Source organism: Pollicipes pollicipes, unplaced genomic scaffold (assembly GCF_011947565.3).
Source record: "Pollicipes pollicipes isolate AB1234 unplaced genomic scaffold, Ppol_2.1 Scaffold_1017;HRSCAF=1181_pilon_pilon_pilon, whole genome shotgun sequence".
Classification (NCBI taxonomy): Eukaryota; Metazoa; Arthropoda; class Thecostraca; order Pollicipedomorpha; family Pollicipedidae; genus Pollicipes; species Pollicipes pollicipes.
Window position 1 is genome coordinate 17,811 of NW_023595853.1, and position 26,314 is coordinate 44,124.

The 26,314-nt window shown below is 48.5% G+C and overlaps 1 protein-coding gene and 1 long non-coding RNA gene across 2 annotated transcripts; both read left to right on the forward strand.

The window, feature by feature from the left end:
* The first annotated feature begins 4,081 nt into the window (after nucleotides 1-4,081).
* LOC119108974 (fumarylacetoacetate hydrolase domain-containing protein 2-like) lies at nucleotides 4,082-5,342 on the forward strand. Its single transcript, XM_037236127.1, has 3 exons — nucleotides 4,082-4,132; nucleotides 4,479-4,580; nucleotides 4,698-5,342. Exons 1-3 carry the CDS (start codon nucleotides 4,082-4,084, stop codon nucleotides 5,340-5,342), a joined length of 798 nt encoding a protein of 265 aa, XP_037092022.1.
* Nucleotides 5,343-24,038: 18,696 nt separating this feature from the next.
* Nucleotides 24,039-26,313, forward strand: LOC119089277 (uncharacterized). The gene is made up of 3 exons (XR_005093165.1): nucleotides 24,039-24,183; nucleotides 25,839-26,009; nucleotides 26,236-26,313. It is a non-coding gene; the product is annotated as an uncharacterized LOC119089277 (long non-coding RNA).
* The last annotated feature ends 1 nt before the right edge of the window (nucleotide 26,314 follows it).

Sequence of the window (26,314 nt, forward strand, 5' to 3'; positions counted from 1 at the left end):
AACATCGAAAATGGCTTTTAATTGGCAACATTGTGTGACCTTTGAGGTCAAAAGGTGGGTCAAAGGACGGGAAACTCAATATCACAAAAATACCGGACGATGTGCAAACTGCAAGCATTAAAATACTCACAAGCTCAAGAGCGTCTAGCGTCACTAGCGTCCGTCAAAAAGTCCTGTCCGTTCAAGATCACCCTTCAAGTTCAAACGCAGTCTCAAGGGACGGGGAGCTGAATACCATCCAAAAATTACCGGCCCATATTTAACTTGAAAACATGAGAATATTCCAAACAGAAAAAAACTAGCGTCCATCAAAAAGTCTTGACCTCTGATTGTCACATTTCAAGGTCAGAGGCGGGCTCAAAGAGCGGGGAACTCGATGCCACCTAAAAATTACCGGCCGATTTCAAAACTGACAGCATAAAAACATTCACAAGCGGAACATTTAGCGTTCGTCAAAAAGTCCTGACCTTTTAAGGCTACCCTGCAGGGTCAAAGGCGGGCTCAAAGGACGGGGAACTCAATATCACCAAAAAATTACCGGCCAATTTCAAACTTAAAAACCATCGAAATATTTACAAGTCTAGGAGCTAGAGTTCGTCATAAAAATCCTGACCTATCAAGGACATCCTTCAAGATCAAACCCAGGCTCAAAAGACGTGAAACTCCATATCACCTAAAAGGTACCAGCGGATTTTTAACTCGTAGATATGAAAATATTCAACTCAGAAAGAGCTAGCGTCCGTCAAAAAGTCCTGATCTCTCAATGTCATCCTTTAAGGTCAAACGTGGGCTCAAGGAACGAATAACTCAGCATCAATAAAAAATTACCGGCCGCTTTAACCTTGAAAACATCAAAATATTCACAAGTTCAAGAGCTAGCGTTCGTCAATACTTCCTGACCTATTAAGGTCATCCTTTAAGGTTCAATGCGGGCTCAAAGGACGAGTAACTCAATGTCAATTAAACATTACCGGCCTAATTTAAGCTCAAAGTCATCAAAATATTAACGAGTTCAAGAGCTAGCGCCCGTCAAGACGGCCTGGCCTCTCAAGGACATCCTTTAAGGTCAAACGTGACCTTGAGAGGTTACGACTTTTTGATGGACGCTAGCTCCTGCAACTACAAATGTTTTGATGCTGGCAGTTTTCAAATCGGCCGGTGATTTCTGGGTGGCATCGAGTTCTCCGCCCTTTGACCAACTTTTGACCTCAAATGTCACGTGATATTGCAAAGTATAGGTAATTTTCAATGCTCCGTGCCAGGATTCACATTGAGACTTTTTCAGAGAGATTGGAACTCGTCGCCGAATAAATCGCTGAACAAATCAAGAACTTCACGGGCATCCGTGGATACGGTTGTGCTTACTGGTGTCTTTAAATCCCATTGGTATCATTGTGCATGCTGTCTGTATTTTCTACAGTATGTTGCACCAGCCCGTAATTTCACCAAATCAGTAGCTTAATGTTTATGTTGTTGCATGCCATTAATGATGCTCATAAGGCAACGGATGGAACGCACAAGAAGCTTTGTCTGGTGAGATTTATCTGATGTTTTCAACGTGGAACAATCACGTTCGCAGAACGCAGAGCACTGTTACCCCAAGCGTCGTGCTCCCTATGTCCCGGGCAGTAAAGTGGCGACATAAGTGGGAGGATCGTCGCCGTTTTTTTCTTCAGTAGCGATCTGACGATGATTTTATTTGAGCGCTTTGTGCCGTGCCTGGTCACGGTCAAAGCCAACTTCTGGCATGGTGTCAACCGCAGCCCCGGTATCCTTGGAGTGACGGTCACTTATTTACGTCATCGGAGTGCTTGGAGTGACATGCGACAATTCTCATTGCCGATCGAAATATTATTTAAATCTTGTTCGTGCTACTGAGGTTTTTTTGTTTGTTTTTAAGCACAAATTCGGAACATGTTGGCATAGCATGTTCGTTACACATGGAAATACGATACTGAATGTGTTCGTCATCAACATATTAACTCAGTCTTTGATGCTACGTTCAGTTATAGACAAAGTCCGATGTTGAAAATAGGCCTGTTTCGGGGCCTCATTTTGTCTGGCGTTCCCAGTCCGACGGCAGGGACTTCGAACCCGTCGGTAGCATCACCAGCCCGGGGTCCGAGGGGAAGTGGTAGCACGTTGTGTTTGTATGCGTGGGAGGGTGGAGGTGGGGTGGGGGTGCGGAGTGGGGGCGGAACCACTGATGTGTGCACAAAAGGCTTCAGCTAGTCACAAGAGGCTCCAACATGTACGTCCGATGAAATATATCCCAGGACAGCATCTGCAGCCAGAGAAACGCATATTCTGAATACATGAAGATAGCGTCTCGCACATGAAAAAATTAGCCTTCAAGAGGAAGGAAGGTTTATAACGTCGAACAGCAGAACAGAACAGGCACGTCCTGTGCCCAGCTCCGTCATAAAAACACCATAAGACGCTTGGCTCTATAAGCTCCATGCCTGCGTACATTCTGGTAATGAGACCGTACAAGCCATGTACATAAAACAACCGAGATCATTTGAGCAAGCCACGCGCGCTAGCATACGTTGTCACTCACTGCCGCCGTATACGAGGCGCCGCTTTTTTCGTGTTGGTCACCTCCCGCACAAACCAACAGCTCGTAAACTTCTATTCACTGTTGCCGTGCTCTCTTAAACCAGTGGTTAGAAACGCGACCCCTATACCCTGCAGTGGGCCCATCTTGGTTCGGAGTGACAGGACGGCTTCAGCGGGCAGTGACCAGGCCCGAGTGGGCTAGTGAACGAGCCGGCTGCCAAGCTGTCCGGTTTGTTACGTCCTCGGCGGGCAGTCTGCTCACAAAGACGTAAGCGAGTTGAAAGCCACCGCCAGGGTCGATAAAACGGTTAAAATTTCGGACACAGCTGGAAGGGGTGAAATTCTCAGGATACAACATACTGGTCGGTCTCCAGATTATGGGACCAGGTTGCAGTTCATTGGCCAAGTTGCGGATCACGGGCCACGTTTCTAATCACGGGGGCAGGCTACGGGTCACCGGGACAGGCTGCAGGTCATGAGGGCAGGTTGAAGGTCATGGAGGTAGCTCGCAGATAGCATCCTGGACACCATTTAACAGTCCAGGTCATGGGGTTCGGAAATCGGTGGAGAACAGCTGGAACTCAAGACACCGCGGTAGGGCAAGGGCAAACCGGACGGTAAGTTCATCGGTGGAAAGAGATTCGAGCTCCGGACAATATGGCAGCATGAGGGGTCACGCAGTAAGATCAGCAGTGGATGATAGTTGTTCACAACACCGCACTCACAGGGTAGGCCACAGGGTCAGGTTATCAGAGCAATATAGCTGACAGTTCATGCTTCATTGTGACCGATGCAGGTCACAGTTAGTCAGCGGTGGAGGACAACAAGGATTCCAGAAAACGTTTGACGATGTTAACATACGTGCCATTCAAGCCAAGCATTTAATTTGAGTCGTCGAAAATGAGTCGTCTAGCATGGGTGGTTGGCAACCTCAATGCGCTGAACTTGTGGACCCCCGTAACCGGGAGAAGGCGTCTCGCGTCACAAAGAGACGTCAAAAAACCACACCGGCAGCCAATAAAGAGGCAGGCTGGAAAACGACGACGAGGTCAGAGTGGAATGTCTAAGGCGCCAGAGGCTAACAAACGTCAAGGAGGTAAGCGTCGATACAGGTGGGCAAGCGTTGGTGACTGTCAGACGCCGACAACACAGGCAGACAGACGTCGACGACGCAGGCAGACAGACACGTGGGCGGGCGCGACAAAGCCCGCTCCGGCGATGCGGCCCATACTTAAGATAGTACCAGTGAAAATATGTCCTGAGTGACAGCAAACTTCACCCAACATATCCCAAACGACCTTATAGAGTGTTGGAGCAGGTGCACTCATGGCTTCCGCTTCAGTTACGGGAGCCTTGGCCTTACCGTCACTCGTCCGTCTATTCAGCCGCAGCACTACTGACCGGGCTTGCCAAAAACTGATCCACGGCCGTCGCTCCTTGCCCCAAGCCATGCTGGTTGCATTTCACGCCGGCAGCTGCGGGCGCAGCAAGCAGCTGCGCATTCAAAACCTTGCCCACCGGCATGTGGCTCCGCACGGACCACCCGACCAGCGCGGATCGCAACTGCGAGATCGTACGCTCTTTCTCCGCACAGTGGCGTGCCCAGGCCCACCGCGCGGCGGCGTCATTCAACCTGTCTCAACGGGACAGGTCAGGGGTCAGACCACTGTTGGCAGACAGCTCGAATTCCGGACGCCAGTGGTGGTAGGCCACGGGACACAGCCAGTGGTGGAGCGCTGGAGGATTAATAGAACTGTGGTCTTTGTTGCAACAGGACAGGCAATGCGGTGAGACGATTGATGGAGGGTAGCTAGAGCTCCGGACACCGTTACGGCAAGACAGGCAATGTTGTCCGGTCACTTGTGGACATCTGGAGCTTCGGCATCGCAGCTACTGTTGCGACATCGTTGCTGTTGCAGAATGAGATGTCCGTGTGCAGTGCACGGAGCCGGCTGGGGCTGCTGACGGACGGCGACAAGGCGGTGAAGCTGCTCTATGACGAGACGTTACCGCCCAGCACCGTGCAGCTGCTGAAGCTGGGGACGCCGGCGCACGTGCAAGAGCTGCTGCGCGCCGCTGAGAGCTCAGCGCCAACGGTGCCGCTGGCCGAGGTCTAACTGCGCGCGCCGGTGACGCAGCAAGGTGCTCAAGAGGTGCACAAGGTGCTCTGCATCTGCATAAACTACATGAACCACCGCGTCGAGCGAAACCACCCAGTGCCCACCGAGCCGGTGGTGTCCAACGAGTTTCCGAGCTGCATCGTCAGCCCGGCGGACGGCATCATGCTGCCGTCGGCGACGAGCCAGGTGGACTGGAAGGTGGAGCTGGCCGTGGTGATCGGGCAGCGCTGCCGGGCCGCCAGTCGGGAGCAGCCCGCCGACTACATATTCGGCTACACGGTGGCGCACGACGTCTCGGTGCGGGACTGTCAGCTGCACCGCAACGGCGGCCAGTGGCTGCTCGGCAAGGCCATGGACACGTTCTGCCCGCTGGGGCCGAGCCTGGTGACGGCCGACGCGCTCGAGCCTCACGCTCTGGCGCTCGCCTGCCGCGTCAACGGCGCCACGCGCCAGAACAGCACCACACGCCAGCTGGTGTTCGACTGTCATCAGGTGGTGGCGCACATCTCGCAGTGCCTGACCCTGCTGCCCGGCAACGTCATCTTAACAGGCATGCCACCCGGCGTCGGCGTGTTCATGAAGCCGTCGCAGTTCCTGCAGCGTGGTGATGTCGTCGAGTGTCAGGTTGAAGGCATCGGCACCATCCGCAACCGAGTGGTTTAAGCGGCGCCATCAGTGTGTGCTTCTCGCGATGGAAACGGTCTCACAAATAGGTGGACGTTATTTCATTATCAGGGTGAATGTAAAAGGGATGCCCTCATGCCCTCATGGCCAGTGACCATATCCCATATGTGTGATTCCTGCCAACCGGGGAACCATATGTGGCAATACACCACACGATACGTCACATGGAGTCTTCCTGACGAGAAACGGAATTATGCACAGGAAGCATCATCTAGATTCCGGTGTCGCGTCTTGTATCGTAGCATCCGAACAGAACCTTTACCATGGCAGACATTTCAGTCCACTGTGGGGCCACAGATTGAGTACCTATTGCAAGCTATACTCAGTAACGTATATGACAACATTAACACTTAAATTCAGATCAAGTATTCGTGTTATGTGTTGCATGTCGATCCATTTGTTGTTTCAGTGTTTTCATATTTGGTAGAGCTGAAGGCATGCTCCGTTCGCTTTAATTTACTGATCTTGCATGCGTAGGGTCACTCGGTCATCTCCCGCGCCGATAGTCACGAGCCTGCCTCTCCGCTTCCTAGTCCCCAGGCATGCCGAACCTACTGAGCTGTGTGGCTGCATTGGTCACAGTGCTGTGTAAACATAACATGGTATGCTGACTGTTTATGTTTGTACTTTCGGTGTCAATGACAGCTCACGCGGCATCTCTGGCGGCCAGGTCCTGAACTGAGCGCGGCTGGACCCGCTGAACCTCTCACCGGGGGACTTCACGGACTGGGCCACCGACCGGGGCAAGGCGGATGACATCTCCAACCAGCACAAGTCAGACCTCGGTACGCACCGCCGTGCCAGAGCGATGCCTTTGTTGATAGAGCAGCGGGTGCCAGCGGAATCTGTAGTTACATGGGTGTTATTGAATAGCTCCCGACCGTCCTATTGATAATTACCGCCTACGCAGCTCCCGCTGACCGTCATCACCGCCGCCAGCTGACTCGTTCAGTGAGCAGCTGACGGCGTCTCCCTCACCTGTGGAGCCGGCGCCGTCCATCGGGCGCTGCAAGGTGCTCTGCGATTACGTCAACGTAAACGACGAGATCGTCATCAAGGAGTGGGTATGCTGGCGGCACCCGCTGCTGACGCCTGCAGCGGTGCCCTAACTGGTGTCCACCCCACCGACTACCCTGGCGGGACGGCTGTAGCTTTGTTTCTGCATGTGCCTTGACTCAGAGAAAGAGTAACGGACTCCGGGACGAAAGCAGCAGCACTGTCGGTTATGCTTTTGTTTCCCGCCTCCGTCGACGCGAGCGGTTGCGACGCTCTTGTCCGAACAGTTGCATGAGTCGTCGTCTGGTCCAAAGCCTTTAAGAATTCGCGTGCGAAAACGACTGAACATCTGCCTACGAAGTTACAGCTGGATGTATTTGTGCGATGCATTACTATGGGACAAAATAGTCGTATATGTCCAATAGTTCAATTCTTCATGCTGCTGCCCGTCTCGGTACTGCTGCCCCAGACCCCGTCTCACTGGGGCTGACCTCGTTCGCTGTGCCCAGGTCACATCATCAACATGCACGACAAGCAGGAGGACGGCTGGTGGTTGAAGAGTTGAACGGCACCGCCGGTATCTGCCCCGCCATCTACGTCCAGGAGCTGACCTGACCACGTGACGACGCGCAGCGTCCGGCGGCGGCCGTCGGCGGCGTCACGTGGCAATACCAGCGACGCCAACCTAAAGAGCGAGCCGAACCGAATGAGGCCCTGAACCAACGTTCAACGTTACAGAAAACGCGGCAGAGCCCGTCTTGGCGACCTTGACGTTGGAAAAGCTGTAACTTCTGTGATGCAGTGTACCGGTCCAAGATTCTGCATTGATCATAATCAGGAGGTTCATATCTACCAAAGTTCCGAGTTTGGAAGGAATTGAAGGGGTCGACATTCCTACAGCGATTTTTCATCGTGACATACCTCTGGCAATAGGACGTACCGGTCCAAAATCATATGCTCATTACACGAATAAATTTAAGGTAAGTAGTACTGGTCTTATCCCTAGGAGAAGACCAGGAGAATGAAAATATAGTTGGGTTGATATTTCGGTAGCATGCTTTTATCGAAACAATAGCAGAAGTGAATCAAAATTGCCTATCGATGATCCTACTCGATTTTTCAGGCTTTTTTGAAACAGCAAGCCACAGTTGTTACAAGACACCAACATTCAGGGGATTAAACAAAGAGCGACTGCCAGCCATTACCACCATAAAGTCCCCATCTAGGAATTAGAATACGCAAACATACGTGTACATGCAAACGAATTTAAGCAAATTGACATCACGCATCACACTTCACTCAAACATACAAGCGAGTTGAAGTAAACAGGAATCACACATCGCGCCTCAATTATACATGTGAACGATTTCAATTGAACAGGCATCGCACATCATGCGGACAGGCATCACTTACATATGTAAACGATTTAAGCTAGCGCACATCACGTATAAAGGCACATATCATGTTTGCATGATCTGTCATGATGAGCCCTGTATGTTAAGATTTGGTCGCCGACTTTTTATAAGAACGGATTCACTTATTTTACTGTCTGGATGGTTCTGTGCTCTATAACACAGAGCACAGAACCACCCAAACATGAGAATAACTGGGTGGTGTTGTGCTCTGTAGCACAGAGAACAGGACCACCCAGACATGAAAATAAGTGGATCCACTCGTATCAAAAGTCGGCGACCAAATCTCACCATTCAGGGCTCATCACGGCCGCTCATGCGAACGTGATATGTGCCTTTATATGTGATGTGTGCTAGCTTAAAATTGTTTACATGAATAAGTGATGCCTGACACATGATGTGCGATGCCTGTTCAACTGAAACCGTTTGCATGCATAATTGATGCGCGATGTGGGATGCCTGTTTACTTCAACTCTCTTGCATGTTTGGGTGAAACGTGGTGCGTGATGCCTATTTGCTTGAATTTGTTTGCATGTATGCGTATGTTCGCGCATTCTAATTATTAGATAGGGACTGTATCGTGGCAATGACTGACGATGGCTCTTTGTTTAATCCCATGAATGTTGGTGTCCTGTAAAAACTGTGGCTTGCTGCTTAAAAAAACGAAAAATCGAGTAGATTCATCGGCAGGCAATTTTGAATTCACGTCTGCTATTGTTTCGATAAGGACATGCTGCCGAAACATCAACCCAACCATATTTCCATTCTCTTGGTTTTCTCCGAGGAATGAGGTTTACGCTACTGCCTAATCCATGTGAATAATGTTCCTCGGAACTTACTCGGGAAATTAGGATACATTTGTCCATAATTTACAGTTCCACCTTAAAGGTCCGCTGAATATCGAATGTGAGACTGAGTCGAGGATGAGGAAAATGTGGTCCATGCCTAATGCATGTTTGATACCTCAGCGACCTTGACATTTAAAAATCTATAACTTTTCTGATAAAGCGTACCGGTCCAACTATATGTTATTCGTAATGAGTTCAACATCTAAAAGTGTGCGCAGTTTTGAAAGAATTAAAGGAGTCTACATTTGTATTGTGATCTTTCATATTGATGAATCTCCGGTAATAAGGCGTACCGGTCCAATATTTTGTGCTCATTATGCTCAAAGATTAAACTGCATCTGTTCACATTCACAGAGTTTAAGGCCATTATAAGGAGTCCGCTGAATATCGAATATGAAACTGGGCCAAGGATCATAAAATGCAATGCGGCTTGATTGGCGACCTCGTCACTAGAACAGTTCAAGGCCATGTAATGAGGTGTGATCATCCGGGGATTTTTCCGTCACTTTTTCACCATTACAGTGACGTCACAAAGTGTCAGACTGGCATCACCACACCGCTTGAACTACCTTCGCGTATTCTACACCGGTGCACCTGCTAACAGATGCATCTAGTGGTCGCCACAGGGCACTTCAAGAAGTACTATGAGGGAACAGGAAAGGGGATTTCTGGCACGCTGATTATAAAACAGCGAATATAGGCCAAGGAACCAAGTGCTTAGGATGTCAAACATTGAATCTTTGGCGATGCATTGAAGTTAACCTACCTACAGCTGCTTAAATGCAGATTGGTGAGCCTGCTTAAGGTCCAGACACTGCCAAAGGAAGGACCAAGCAGCACCAGGATCATCATCCGACCTGTCGCGTTGAGCCTCAGCACTATACATAATGACGCGCCGGGTTGCAATGGTGTGCGATTGAGGCAATTTGAGACGACGGAAGTGGTATGCTGCCTGGTAGAACGTAGGACATTGTAGACATTGCGCATTGCGTCAACTATGCCACGAAGCCTCCGAGGGTCCTTGCGCGTGTTGTTAATCAAGATCATATCCGTCACGCCACGTAGCCAATTTATCGAACACAAGTATGACTCATAGTTTGCCGCATTTTACTAAAACTATTCTTGCGCCCAGCATACACTTCATTGTGCACACTTAGCAAAAACCCAAAATAAACAGGGGGGCGGAGAACACAACTATAGATTTTTCAACTTAAATCTACAGTTATGCGACATGATAACCAGTCTGAAACAACCCAGACGGTTGTGTGCGAAGGAACCGCCTATGCCTCAGACAGACACACAAGCATGCAATACAAGAAAGAAGCCATAACGATGCTCACTTAAGCTCACTTACGTATGCTCACATAAGCACAACGATGTTCGCTTCGCGCTGTCCACCTGATGTCGCACCTGTTTAGCTGCGTGCCTGGCAGCAGCTCGCTCAGCCCCAGCCTGATTAAGCCATCTGAGGCGCAGATGGATGCGCGTCTTCACCAGCCTCCAAGCAATCCACTTGTCCAGCGCAAAACTTTTATAGCAGGAGCTTTGTGAGGCGGTCCACGATACCAATGTCTCGGTCTATGCCTCGGCCATCACTAGTTGGGACACGATCTCGAAAGCCTCGAGAACGCCCGTCCAGGCCAGTAACGGCACCATCAGACCATCCTGGCTAATCGTGTGTATCCAGCTGTCTGGCACATAGCTGGGTGGTACCCTCCGGTTCGACAGTTCCATACTTGGATCGAGGCGTTTGCACTTGGCCGCCATGAAGCCGGAAACGAAGGCTAGCGTCTCGTGCTCGATGTTGACCTCCGTCCATCTCGTTGCCGCAGCGGGGGCCACTTTCGGTTCTTTCGCCGTCACCGCTATGGGGCTTGCCTTTGCCCGACTCGTTGAACCCGTCGTCCTCGTTCACTTCGTTCAGGACGGGCACCGGAGGCATCGCGGCTGCTTGCTGGTAGGCGGCCTCCACGTCGTCCGTATGCGCTGCCGCTTCCACCACAGCTGGATATTGGATCTGCGAAACAACGAAACAGTCATTTCCGCGTACCTAACAGGACGCATTAATCAGACCCTTTCACAAGTCACCAGTTTTGTTTTTCATTACCACAGCAAAACGTCTTGGACCTGGACATACCCACTGTTTCGTTATCGCATGCTTGTTTTTATACACAACCACCTTTTTGTGGTTCAGCGTGACGTAATCCGAGCGGGTAAGAGGGACGGTCAACGGCCGACGAGTACTGTACTGCGTGCACCACTCTGATATTTGCCGCTGCTGCCCATAACCACGGGTCTGCATGGATGGGCCCATTTCATGGTCTCTTTCATTGCATCAGCTGCCCCAGGGGGCTGGCGCCGCCATTACTGTTTTTCGATGCAAAAATACACGAGAACAGCGCAGCCCTCCGAGGCCCCTCCCCCCTCCTCCCCCCCCACCTCCATTCGTCTCTGCCCATGGAGTTCAAGGCCTGTGGCTTAGGCACAGCAGCAGTTTTTTACCACGATATTTCTGCATGTTTTCCCGGACTTCGGTGACCAGCCAAACAGTCTTTATTTGAAATATCAGACACAGCCGTGAACAGTAACACGAACAGCCCAAAAGTGATTCATAAATAACAAGACTCACAAAAAGCCGAGTGAACATGTACGGTACGCAGGTGAAAGGACTGTTTAAAGGCACCAGGGTAAACCAATATTGGAAGCTCATTGATGCGCTAGGTACTATATGTTTTAACGGTGGGGTTTGTTGGTTACTTCACTGTGCGTAGATGTACTGTCAATGGAGCTGAGATTCGCTCGCGCAAACTTACCCTCCCCCCGTCACAAACCCTGGCTACGTCCCTGACACTCACCCCCCTTCGCCCGTGTAGCATGGATGGCTGTACCACTTGTGTGGTAGCCAGGCCCCACTTTGTAAACAAGGTCATGGTTGGAAACTCTCGCTTGAATCTCGTATTGTAGTCTACAAACCGCACAGAGCTGCGTAGATTCTGCATACATTAGTGACTGTGAATCGGGTTCGAAGCTTTCTGCATAAAACAGACGGGGATTTTCCTTTTAAGCACACACATACTTCGGCGTGCCGGCGATGTCCAGTTGCATAGAAGGAACTGTACTTGGTCGAAGGCATGGGTTAATATTGGGTTTGAGACTGGCCTTAACCAGATGGCCAGGATTATGGTCATAATCTTGAAAATGACATAAGATCAGATTACCGCATTCTCCGCATTTACAGCGTTAGTCCAAGAAAAACGGTGCACCTCATGTTTTCAGGACAATTGGAACGTTTTTTGGAAAAGTAAAAAAACAAAACAAAATGCCTTTATTATGCCGTTTCACATGCTTGCAAGAGGCCATTTCACAGGATGGCATCTTGCTACCAAAAAACTGTCTTTGACGCTCACTTTTTCCCCACGCTCGCACACCACTTCAAAATTATCCCATCTGCGATGTAACAGCACGCACTGAGGCCACATAACAATACAAACTTGATGCCACACCGCACGATAATCACGGCAGTACATTTGGTGCATTGTATTAGCATCACACGGCCTTGACGATAATAGACAAGACTAACCACAGCATTTCTGCGTGACGACTGTTTTCCAAGCAACGCAGTCGACGTTGCCATGCAACGACGACGAACGACGCACACACGACGAACGACACAACGACGAAGCCGGGAGCCATCAAAACGTCCAGGATCGCATCGTCCAGTGTTCATATCGTCCAGGATCGCAGCATCCAGTTAACGTCCACAAAACGTCCAATTTCCTGCCCATTAAAAAGCGTTCATAAGGTCCAGGAATGCAACGTCCAGAGTCGCCAAGTCCAGACATAGATGTCCAGATTCTGTGGAGGCTCGTTTATGCTTGGTGGTTTCTAGGGAGCTCGGTTTTGGATGGTGTCTGAAAATCTCAGAAAGGGAAATAGGGGCTTGGCATGTGCGATTAGACGATGTCAGGCAGGAGTGAAAAATTTACACAAAATATGAGGGTAAAAAATTCCTCCTCATAAAGGTGTTGCTTTACACCCAAAGTCGGCAATTCTAGGACGCTGCTACAGAATGTACTCAGAACTGAACAAGACACAAGCCAGTTTAAGTTTTTTGTCACCGCAAAGCTTGTTCCCATTGACATAATCGTATTCTCATTGACAAGTAAAGCTACAAAGTGCGGTTTTCTGGAAAATTCGACCATTGACTTGTCAACAACACATAAACTAGTACCAATCGTGAGGTCGCGTTCAAAACAATACACTGGTGTTCTCTCTATCTTTATAAGCTTGGAAACGCCAGGGGGGGGGGGGTCGCATCGACCCCTTCCCCCTATCAGTCCGAGTTATGCAAAACGGCGTATCAGGGCGATGGTTAAGACATACAGCGAGCATAGGTACTTAAACATACGTACATTGTACGTATGTTTAACGTACGTATGTTGTACGTATGTTGTACGTATGTTGTACGTCGTACAACGCACATGCAGAAGGGATATTACTATCAACCACACATTTCCTGAGCGTAACATTAAATGAATCCACACTTTTGCACTCCAATCTGTGGGTGCCAAAGCTCTCCCGTTATGTCACTCCGGCCATAATGCGGCCGGATATTCCGGAAGCTAGTCCAGGGGCGGATCCAGGGGGGGGACGGGCCATGTTCCTCCCCTTGTGCATTGAAGGGGCCTACTGGCTCCGAATGGCCCATTGCCGGCCCAACATATGCGGTTTTTTTTAACACAAAACGCAACAAAATTGGTTATCTCTGGACTTCCAGACGACCAAGAACAGTTGAAAGCGAAAATGAAGGGCCTATGAGAACTAAAAAAAAAATATTTAACAATTGAAAAAGTTGTGAACTGGAAATCTTAAGCCTCATTACACTGCCTAGGGGCACCACGCTGTTTATGAGAGACCTTTATGCCCACTTGCGGGATCATTTCGATAGTAAAGGAGCATTCCACGTTGCCGTTTATTTCTTTGCATTTGCTCGGGGGCCCTGCGCTGTTGTTGGGGCCCTTCCTGCTAGCTGGCCGGGGCCCTCTTGTCAATCACGGGCCCTTTCACCTGTTCTTTCCATTCGCCAGACAGGCTTTGTGGGCTATAGCCCGGGTCCCACATCTTAACCTGCTGGGGTGTTCTCAGTTGCTCAGGGGCCCTTTACGTGGGTCTCATTTAACCTACCGACACACTTGTGATATGCTCATGGGCCCGCTTCGTTGGTCTATGGCGCTTCCAAGTCCCTGTCACCTGCTTAGGGCCCTACAGGCTTGTCGAGGGCCATCTGATGGCCTGCTTGTGCACACCAGTCGTTCGGGGACCCTTCATGCTGGGTCTTGGGGGCTTCTTTTCTTAATGGGAGTGCCCTACGCTTCTTTTGGGGGGGGGGGGCTATCTGATAACCTGTTCGGGCACATTCAATCGTTCGGGGGGAGGGGGGGAGGGGCTCTGCGTTGGGCCTTGAGCACGTTCTATTTGAATGGGGTGTTACGCACTTGTCGGGGACCTCTCCGTTTGCCTCCTCGGCCACACTGGATTGCTCGGGGGCCCTGTAAATTGGGTCTTGGTGGTTGAATTTAGGGCTCTCTGCTTCTATCGGGTCATCTGATAGCTCGTTTGGGTACACTCAATCTTTCGGGGGCCCTCCGCACCGGGTTTTAGGTACTTCTTATTTGAATTGCGCTCCTGTCGGGGCCCCTTCTGATAAGCTGCCCGGGCCCATTCGATCGTGGGGGACCTCTACATGTGGTTTTGGGTACTTCCTTTCTGAATGGAGGTCCCTCCACGCTTTCGGGGGCCCTATCTGTTAACCTGCCCTGGCGCACTTATTCGGGGTCCTCTACTTCGTATTGTGGGTATTTCATATTTGAACGGAAAGTCGTACGCTCTTACAGGGGCCCCATCTGCTAACCTGCTCGGGCACACTCGAATATCCCGAGGCCCTCCACATAGTGTCCTGGGCACTTCCTATCTGAATGGAGGGCCCTACGTTCTTGTCGGGAACCCCATCTGTTCGCCGTTTCGGCCACACTGAATTGTCCGAGGGCCCGGCACATTGGGTCTTGGTGTTTGAATTTAGGGCCCTGCACTCTTGTCTCGGTCGCCTGATAATCTGCTCGGGTATACTCCTTTTTCGGGGGCCCTCCGCACTGGGTTTTGGGTGCTTCTTATTTGGATGGAGGGCCTTACGCTCTTCTGGGGCTCCTTCTGATAAGCTGTTCGAGCACATTCTGTTATTCTGAGGCCATTCACATAACGTCTTCGGTGCTTCCCATTCGAATGGAGGGCCCTACGCTCTTGTTGGGAGCCAAGTTTGTTAACTTGCTCGAGAAACTCGGTCATTCGGGGCGCTCTTCATTGGGTTTTGGGTACTTCCTTTTTAAATGGAGGGCCCCACGCTCTTGACGGGGGCCCTATATGTTAACCTGCTCTGACGCACTGAACCATTCGGAGGTCCTCTGCATTGGGTCTTGAATACTTCTTATTTGAACGGAGGGCCCTACGCTCTTTTTGGGAACCTTGTCCGAACCTGCTCGGGCACAATCGATCATTCGGGGGCCCTCCACATTTGGTCCTGAGTACTTCCTGTTTGAATGGAGGGCACTACGCTCCTGATGGGGGTCGCTATATGTTAACCTGCTCGGGCGCACTCGGTCGTTCAGAGCCCTACACATTGTGTCGTGAGTATTTCTTTTTTGAATGGATGGCCCTATGCTCTTGGCGGGCCCCATCTATTAACCTGATCGGGCCGGTGGCGGATGCAGGGGGGGGGGGGGAGAGGAGGGGAGGCACGGGACCATGCCCCATGGACGATGCCGAGGGAACCGAGGGGGGCCATAACCGGCAGGACGGACGCAGTTTTCTTCCAGCAAAATTGGAAGCCTTTGGGCCTATAAGTGACCAAGAACAATTGCTAGCAAAATTTAAGAGTGCATAAGCAGACCGAGTTCATTTTTTGCTGATTCAGGAAGTGTTGCTTGGGGGAAATTTTGGAGCTCATTATGCTGTTTAGAGCCATTGCGCTGTTGGTTTCCTGGCCCTATATGTCCACTTGCCGCGCCAATCTGATCGCTAAGAAGCTTTCCACGTTGCCCTTGATCTCTTTGCATTTTCTCGTAGTGTCCAATGTGCCGCTGGGACGCTATCTGCCTCCATTCCTGGGCACTGTTGATCGATCAGTGGCCCTCCACTGATCGATCAACAGTGATCCCCATTCGCCCGAAAGGCTCTATACCCTTTTTCCGGGCCCTATATGCCAGGGTACACTCAGTTGCTCAGGGGCCCTTCATTTAAGTCTCGGGCTCTGTCCACTTGCTTGGATGGCCTCGTGCTGTTGCTAGGGCTTTTATAAGGTAGGTTACAGAGACACTCGATGCCCAGGGGCCATCTACTTTGATCGGGGGCCCTCTCCCTTTGATCTCATTGGCGGGAGACTCTTCACTCCTATCGAGGCCCGTGTTTTTAACCCGCCCGCGCGCTCTTGATCGCACAGGGGTATTAATTCATGATCTTGGATAATTCCCCTTCGCTCGGAGGGTTCCGTACTCTGACCGGGGCTTGCCGAGGCACTGCTTGCCGAGGCACTGTCGGTCGTTCGTGGGCACATCACGTTAGTCTTGGGTTCTGTTTGCTTGCTGTACGGACCCTACACTTGTGGATGGGAGCCACTTTGTTGGTCTCCTGCGGCACCAATGATCGCTCAGGCTTCGTCCCTATTGACCCTAGTGCCTTCGCCTCAGAGCAGCGGTCGAATATGCGCCGATGAATTTTTACGCGCAATTGCAGAACGTAATTTTACATGCCGCCGACGTCGTGTATGTCATTTTCATTAGCTATTGAGTGTGTGACACTTATTATACTAGTGAAGCACGTTCTTAACATATTTAGAATGCTAGGATATGCTGTACTCCTTTATAACAGAGGAAACATTCTGCACTAGTCATCAGCCATCAACTAATTACGTCACCCAGCCAGCTGGCCTTAAAACCGTAAGCTGGAAGTAAAGTCCATGCTTGGTTTTGATGGCTGTTAGCAGCTAACTTAAGTTTTTTGCCTATTGTTCCGAAACACCTAGCCTCAAAATCACAGCACTTAACATGATCTGTAGAAAGTGGGTGAGTTTTATGTGCATGCATGCGCAGCACGCCTAGCTTTATAAGGCGGTGCACAGTACGATAGGTTTCCGTACTCATGAAATAAATGAATAAGTAAATACCCACATGCATATCTATGTAACTATATATATATATATATATATATATATATATATATATATATGTAGATATGTTGCATACGACTTGTCTTAAAATGTAATGACCGAAATGCAAAAATCCTTTTTGGAGGGGGCCCCACACTCAAGAAGGCTACACAATGTCGTGTGCCCGCCCGCCCTTGACGAAATCCTGAATCCGCCTCTGGGCTAGTCAATCTTTACAGGAAACAGAAAATAGTACGACACGCTGTCATTTTCACCGAAAGAGGCATTTAGAGAACTTGTCGTCAATCACGAAAACATGTGTGATACATGTCAGCATTTGACGTGGTAGTGCTTTTGAGACATAATTATTTTGGTAGTTTTATTCGTATTGCCCTTCCATGAGACTCTCGTTAGTGAACGGGGACACGCGCCGAAGCTAATTTTCGATAACAAATCCGATCGACTTAACCTTAAATGGCCCTTTGTCTTGGTCGGTTCTGGACAACTACCTGGCGCGAAATCTGATGCATGGCTTAACCGCATACCCATTGATTAGCACTTATATGAGTACACACACACACACACATATATATATATATATATATATATACACAACACTTATATATATATATATATATATATATATATAAATAGACACACGCAAAGCAGATTGTTCTCTATGCATGTTTTGTTAAACATCACAGCGGTCTTAGCATTGATGAACTTTTTGGATGCCTTCTGGGTAAGTCTGATGACGGCTTTCGCTTCTCTCGCTCGTCATTGAAGATGCCACCACAGGTCATGATACAAAGGTGGCATAGATTGTCATATTGCTTGGTTTGGTATTTCTTATAGTTCTCAACGTTCCATTCTTCAGTGGACATTTTCTGGAATTACAATTTTGGACAAAATCGATATCGTAGTACGTTGGTAAACAAGCCCTCGTATTACTGCATTCTGAGTAACGATGCCGTGACGTTATCATGGGACGAAGTCATATGGCACCAACGCTATGGTGGCGTGAAAACACTGTTCTTTGCGGACTAACATAAATATTTCCACAAGCTGATTTTTTCGGCCTAGCACATTCAATGCAACATTTTCAGCTGGGAAATTACGTTGGTTTGCACCAGAGCTATAAAATTATTGCTGAAATGCCCTTCCAGCCTTCCCCGACCGACAGATGGGGTTACCCATTAATCAGTGATTTATCCCGAAGAACGTTAGCCAGAAGTGCTTCGAAACAGTTTGTGTAAAAGAGTACAACATACAATAACAACAACAACATTGAATGAAAATGAGATACGGCGGGACAGTCGGGCTCGCGGCACCCTGGGACGCGCATTGAGCAGTTGGAATGCACATCCCGTAGCCTTAGGAGAACGTTGTCAGGGTGGATGCAGAGTTGGCCTGCCCTTATGGGGGTAGTGAGTGGCGAAACCCGGGGCGTTAAGTACAACAAGTGCCATTTCAGTTCAAGATAACGAAATTTTCCGGTAAAATGGGCCGATTTCTGGAAAGTTTTGTCATTTCTGCCAGTCAAAAGGTCAAAGCTCATATCTCAGCTCCGAAATAGTCTAAAAGAGATACCTAGGGCGCTGGGAATGTTATTCTCTGTGCACCATTTTGATCTCACCCATCCAACATTATAGATCTGCATGCTAACCAACGCCCAGGAAAATCATAACATAGCAACAGCGAAATTCTTGGCACCTGCTCTCCTCACATAACCTTATTTTTACATTTCACTTCACATAGGCACTGCAGTACGAAGATATGCGCAATCAATGCCCATTAAGTTAACGTTAATATTACGTGCGAAATTAATATTTTAACATATCGACATTCCTTTCACAAAAACACATCACATATAGATATTCACGCGCGTTGGTCTCAACGAATATGGCGCGGGTGCTGGAACGAGAAAATGTGGTTTAGTAGGATTCGTTTTTGGAATCAGGTTCTAGTATTGGGTCGTGTTGAGAAGTTTTGAAATGCAAATTACAGTATATGTCAACATAACCTTAAGATAAAGATGTAGAACAATGTTGTCATCCAGTTCAATGGCGAAATCTCCGTTTTTCACTCACTAATCACTTGACCAGTATCTACCAACTTTTCGTAGTATAGACCAAAAACCGTACCGCGAACTACCAAAGTTTATCCCATGGTGACGCCACGTCTGCGTAGCCTTTTCTAGTAGCCTCGGTATGTAAACTTTAAAGTATCTCATGATTAGATAAGACAGTAGTGTTAGCCTTATTCCTCGGAGAAAAACAGGAGAATGGAAATATGGTTAGTGACATGTAATATAGTTATATATGCCTATAATATATATTACATAATGATTAACTATATCTAATTACATATGATATAAATAGTTATAGGGTTGATATTTCGGCATCATGCCTTTATCAAACCGTAGCTTCCCTGCCAATAATCCTACTCGTTTTTCAGTTGTTTTTTTTGAAACAGCAAGCCACAGCTGTTTCAGGACGCCACATTCCGCGGAAACAGCGATTGCCAGCCATTAACACCATACAGTGCCTATCTCAGAATTAGAGTGCGTGAACATACGTGTACATGTAAACGAATTCAAGCAAATGGGCCTCACGCATCACGATTCATTCAAACATGCAAGCGAGTTGAAGTAAACAGGCACCACACATCGCCCATCAATTATGCATGCAAACGATTTCAATTGAACAAGCATCGCACATCACGCGTCAGGCATCACATACGCATGTAAACGATTTTAAACCAACACACATCACACATAAAGGCACATATCACGTTCACATAATCGATCATGATGAGCCTTGTATGTTAATTTTGGTCGCCGGCTTTTTATAAGAATGGATTCACTGATTTTCCTATCTGGGTGGTCCTGCACTCTGTAGATGGGTGCGCTCTGTAGTCATCTACAGAGCACAAGACCACCCAGACAGGAAAATGCGTGAATTCATTCTTATAACAAGTCGACGACTAAATCTTACATACAGGGCTCATCATGGCCGATTATGCGAACGTGATATGTGCCTTTATGTGTGATGTGTGCTAGGTTAAAATCGTTTACATATGTAAGTGATATCTGACGCGTGATGTGCGATGCCTGTTCAATTGAAATCATTTGCATGTATAATTGATGGGCGATGTTTGATACCCGTTTACTTCAGCTTGCTTGCATGTTTTGAATGAAGCGTGATGCGTGATGCCTTTTTGCTTGAATTCGTTTGCACGCACACGTATGTTCGCGCATTCTAACTATGAGATAGGTACTGTATGGCGATAATGGCTGACAATCGCTTTTTGTTTAATATCCTGACTGTTGGTGTCCCATACAAACTGTGGCCTGCTATTTAAAAAAACCCTGAAAAATCGAGTAGAGTCATCGGCAGGGATTTTGGATTCACTTCTGCTAGTGTTTAGATAAAGGCACGTTGCCGAAATATCAACCCAACTTTATCTCAATTCTCCTGTTTTTTTTCGTTTTTTTTTGTTCTCCGAAGAATAAGGCTAACACTACTGTTGTCTTATCTATGTGAGTAATGTTCCTTGCTAATGCACTGAACAACTTGCGTGGTTTATCTCGCGCTTGTTCTTACATGGATCTTATACCTACGTACATCAGTTTTTGTAATACCGGTTATGCGCAACTAATGCCGGTTATGCAGACCCGGGCCACAGAACCGGGATTCCTAATATGATATCCACCGAGCCCTTCGGGCGCTTCGGAGCCACGAATAGGGTCTTCGATGGTCTGTCCACAGAGCCCTTGGGTGGGAGGGGGCGGTGCACGGGCCTCTGTACATCTCCTGTGTGCGCCACTGGAGGTACCTGAGCGGTGAATGCGACTCCTGAGCGACTAGGGTATCCTAGCAGTTTTCCAGCTCCCTTAGTGTCCGCAGTTTGAAGGGCAACAGAGGTCTTAACAGCTGTAAGGGCCCTTAAATACCGGAGTACCCCTGGCCACCAAGAAGTCCCGACTGAGCGGCCAGAGGGGTCTACGAGTTTACCAGAGCGGGGTTACTGAACTGCTAGACGCTGCTACGGTATTATCATAATTTTTGGGTGACAATATTTTTTGCTCCTCTCATTTAGTATGGTAATTTTTTGGACTTCACAGTTCCGAAAAGAGCTGCCCCAGGGTCTCCTGGAACCCTCGCCCTTGTTCCACACCCCATCCCCCCCCCCCTCCAAAAGCCGGACCCCAATAGAGTTTTCAGCCAAGACTTGTGACCCCATGCGTTTCTCGGTTGGGGCTGAAGGACCTTTCCGTCCCCTCTCAGATTTCCAATCGGTTACTATTAATACACATGACACATTGGTCCTCTCTCTGACGCCGAAGGCCCTCTGACCGGGATGGCTGACCATGGATCAACACGGGGCCACTCACAGACCCAAAAGGGTCCCAAGCGTAGCGGGTTTAATACATAGCTCAGGAATTCCAGTTCGACATATTTCAGCCCTAGAGAAAACGGGCAGAGGGACCCTGTCCGGTGCTGGTTCCTGACTGACACGAGGCTCTTCCATTTAGGCGCCTGCCAAGGAGGGAGGGGGGGGGGGGGGGCGGGGGGGCTCCGGTTCAGCACCAGGAAGATCCCGGGATGTCCGACATGTCCGGATGTCCGGTTCGCCGGGATGTGTACCGCGGCGAACCGAGTGAAACCGAGTCAGGGGTCTCGGACTCTGACGCAAAGATGGCGGCGTGCCCGGCTGAACTAGCAGGGTTTCGACCTCGGGCGGGCTGCCCCACGACAGCCCTCGCGCGCGTGTGGCGTGAGTCCGTTCTCGGGCGAGGGAAGGCGCGCGCGCGAATGCGTTCTTTATTTGGCGACCGGGCTGTCTCGTCCGCCGGCCCGCCGTGAGCGCGGCTGCCGGCCGGACCGTCGAGCTGGGCAGCCTCTGGGCTGCCTCGTGTGTCCGAGCTCCGCGTCCAACCGATTACACATTATTATTCCACATATAAACAGTGATTGAGCGGAAGCATTGTCTGCAAATTTGGGCGGGTGGCGGTTTGTTTGTCTGGACGGGCTGTAATACCGGTCGGAGCTTTACGTCCACACCGGCTGCAATTGCTATTTCGAGGCGGAACGGCCTCTATTACGTATTCATCAGGCATTAGGTACGTGGGATGCGGTAGTGGTGTGGCCAGGACTCCATTCTAGGATAGAAAAGTCCAGAGATGAGCACCCTTACCACTAACCACCATCGCCCCTCTGCGGCGCGACTGCGCCCGTCTCGATAAACTCCAGACTCGTGTTTGCTGAACCCCAAATCCTATACTTAGGAGGTCTAAAACGTAAAAGGAAGAAAGCTTGTCAGGGATGATGAAGTGGATGGCGAATACAAGCTCACGATTCTCCCAATTCATTCAGCTTTTATATCGCAAACCAGCTCAGTGACGTACACTCGGCTCCGCTATTAAGATGATGAATCACAGTGCCTTTAAGGGCGGCACGTGCGTAGTGCTTTGCGTGACGTTCGCGGCAGGCAGTTGAATACATTCGCAGTGAACGTTTGTTTTTTTGCGTCCTATTTACTTGCAGCCAGGAGTGCAGTCCCCTATTCGGTTGCAAGGGTTTCATCTCCCGCCGTAACTTGGATTGCAGCCACCGGATTTGTGAAAAAGTAAGCCAAATTCGGAGAGAAACCAATTTGTCGGCATATTGTCACGGTACTCTTCGCTGTATTTTTGTCGCTCAGCCAACCGACTTATTTTGGTAAACCAAGCCCGTTTAAAACGCACCTAACTTAAGAAACCAACCGTTTGCAGACTGGTGTCTCAACTGTTTGCAGTTGAGAAACCAACCGTTTGCAGATTGAACGTGTCTCAGCAGGGAATAGTATCCGGATTCAGCTCATGAGGCAGTCCCCACCCCTCCCTCTCTTTAAGAGTAAAGACATGTTTAATTCAAAATTAGTCCCATTTGCAGGAGCGTGTGCAAGAATTTGCAATTGGGGAGAAGGAGGGAAGTCAGCCAAAGAAAAAAAATCACTAACAATATAAGTTATCGTGCCAGGAGCTTGAGATCTATATGCGCGCCTACCTGGAACAGACATCAAATCAGTCCGCCTTACACCTCAGTCATCAATTCCTTCAAAAAATGAGAAACCTTACCAACACTTAATGTGAATAACGGAACCAAATACCGCGGATAATTTATCCATAGCCCACAATACCAAACAGCAGGCACCCCGGCAAGTGCCTTGCACGATCACCGAGCAGCTACTGCCGAGTAACCAGCTATTTCCAATGCCACGAGCCAGGTATCAAGTTTGAATTATTTATTGCGCCTGCTGCCAAGGACGTGCTGACGCGGCGAACTTTGGTGCGTTTCACAACAAAACGTTGTCCATACCCATGCACAGTGGATACTGGCAATATGTATATAATGTACTGATACAGCACACTGGATACTGATAATGTAACTAGGCAGCACTGTTGCCGCATGACGTATCTCGTCGCTGAGGCGGGCGAAATCGGCTCCGGTAGCCCTCTATCGGCCAATATCCGAACCACTAGGTTAAGGGTTGCGAAGAAGTGGGAAAGTCTCTCCAACCCGCCGATCTCACGCACTCTGGAGTTAAGGAGACGCTGGACTTTAATCGACAGGTGGGCCGCTGCGGAGGCCTGGACGTTATGATTCTCCTCGATCGAGGATTTTAGAACGATTTCTGGTATGTCGCTAAACGCTGAATGCTACGATTCTGGCTATTCTGAACCACATGGACTTGTATCGGACTCGTTTCGCTTCACGTTTCACAAACTCGACGTTTCAATACCATGCCGAAACGCCGCCGCGTGAGCCATTGCGACTTTGTGACGTCACTGGCCTATCGTTAACCAGCCGCCAGCCCGACCAATTTCTCAAGCTGCGATGATGGCCCCCTAGACAGCTATAACCTTTTTGATGTAGCGTACCGGACCAACATTTTGTATTTTTCGTAATCAGGAGGTCGATATCTACCAGTTACTATCGGAGTTTACAAAGAATTGAAGGAGTCCGTCATTTTTATTGTGATCTTTCATATTGATATATCGTCCGGTGATAAGGCGTACCGTGTCCAAGATTTTGTGCTCATTATACTCACGAGATTAAACTGTATCTGTATGCACAGTTTCAGGCCAATCTGAGGAGTGCGCTGAATCTGGAATATGGATTCGAATCTGGATGTGCATGTGATGCCAACTTCACGAACGTGCGATCACGGCCAGAGCACGAGCGTGCCGCTGGTTCGAAAATTGTGTGTTGATAAGCATTGTCTAACGTAATACGATTACTGGGTGTTTGGTGTCGGAACCAGCTAAACTTCCGCGCCGATTTGTTCCCCGTTCGTGAAAGGGCATCACACTTCACGAAGCGGTGAGGTGCTCATGCTATGTGATCCTGCCAGACAGGTGGAGGAACGTTTCAGATAGCCTGGGTGGCGCGTGTCCAAGCTAAATTCTCGGTTTGATTTTGTCCATGCGTTATAGAAGAGCTGTTGGTCAGCATCTTCTGAAATTTCTGCATATAGATATGAATGTATTAATATCAGTCATTTTACCATCAATAATATAACATTATCAGCAATATTACAGTACTAAATTCTCAGCAGTCTTTATGACTTGTGTTTGTGGAACTAAATATAGGTGTGCAGGCAAGGCTGGCATTTTGTATCACCATGTACAATGCAACTAACCTAAGTGGTTGGTTGCTGCCATACTTTGCAACTAATTCTTCTAGTAATTAGATTCAGATGACAAATGACGAGGTATTTGTTCTTCAGAAGTCAAATGACTGACTGAGCAGTAAGCCAGGGTCTCATAGATAGTGATTGCTGGATTGACGAACAGATGCATAGGTCTAATAGAACAACAATAGTTGTATAATTTGCTTGAGATTAATGTGTTTGATTAGTGATTGGCTGTAAATATTATTTTCAGTAATATTACTTATCAATAATATTACTATCAGGTAGTAATATTACATACCAGTAATTTTACAGTACTATATTAATATCAGTAGTAATATTACTTCACAGTAATATTACAAGCAACATTAATTCTAAGATAGTCTTTATGACTAATCCTCATGAACTAAATGTAGACACCCAGTCATGTATTGGATGTATATACACATACATTATATATATATATATAGATATATATATATATATATATATATATATAACATATATCGGATATTTGACTGGCCATTCATTGCATATGTAATCATGCTTGATAATTCATACTGCATACACAAAACAAAATTAAATCAATTAACCATATAACCAAAGCATGTCAGACCCAGTGAGAGCTGGACCAAGGATTCAATGAAAACATTTCTGTGGGTGCCATGTGAGATGCTCATGCCAAGGTTGCATCAGTGTTGTCCTGACTGATGTTTTGGCAGCATCGTCACATGTTGTGACCCCGTGTAGGCTGCCAGCAAGAAACTGGTGTGGGTGGGACACATTGGAGTGTTGATGAACATGTGAATATCACCTGGTCTTCCCGCATGTGGCAAGTGCTGTTTGAAGGCAACAGTATGTAATCATTGAATTAAATATAACATACTCTGTGAGGGAACCCATTGTGTTTTGATGAATGCTTTTTTTAGTGTATCATTTACGTGAATAGTTTCAAGTTACTAAGTTGATTAATTCAATGCCATTTCATTCTGTATGTACCTTATTGTGTGATATGTTCTGATTTTGCAATTTGATAACTCCAAATTACCAAATATATGGCCTTAATTTGCTGCCATGTTTGTAACATTCAGAGCTCTCCTTCATGCACACAGGTCTGTTCTGTAGTAGTATCAGTTAAATGTGTGATTGTGTCCTAGCTGCATGGTATTCTTTCTGTGGCTGATGTTTATATACACACACATATATTATACACACACACACACAACACACACATATATATATATATATATATATATATATATATATATATATATATATATATATATATTGTCCTGATAGTGTCCCACACCTGTTACCATATCATCCCTTGTTTATTTGGTCACAGACTGACGGAAGCTGGCCGCCATGGATACACCGGAGCCGCGTCACTCCAGCAGTCGGCACAGTGACCTGATGGAGCGCACACTGCAGCGGCTGGACGAGGCCATCCAGAGTCCGTCGGCCATCCTCAGGACGCGCCGCTCCGTCTCCGGCCGGCCCACCAGCCGGCGCTCACGTGGGTTGCAGCAGTGCACAGCTGTGTCGCACGCGGTCAGGTGTACAGTGTGGGAGGCCCCGCCATGCCAGCCTCGCCAGATGGCCTCTGGGCGCAGCAAGACTCTGTGTCCACATGCGTCAATGTTTTCAATGTAGCGCACATTGACCACATACCTGCTTTGAATGGCCTAGCAGTGAGTACGGGTCCCACTCGCGCCATGTGATGCCCCGGGGATGCGTTGCAGTGGTGTCCAGGCGAAGCGGCCTGGCGGATGACCTGACTATGGACCTGACTTCAACCGCGGTCGGCCTCCGCCAGAGTGG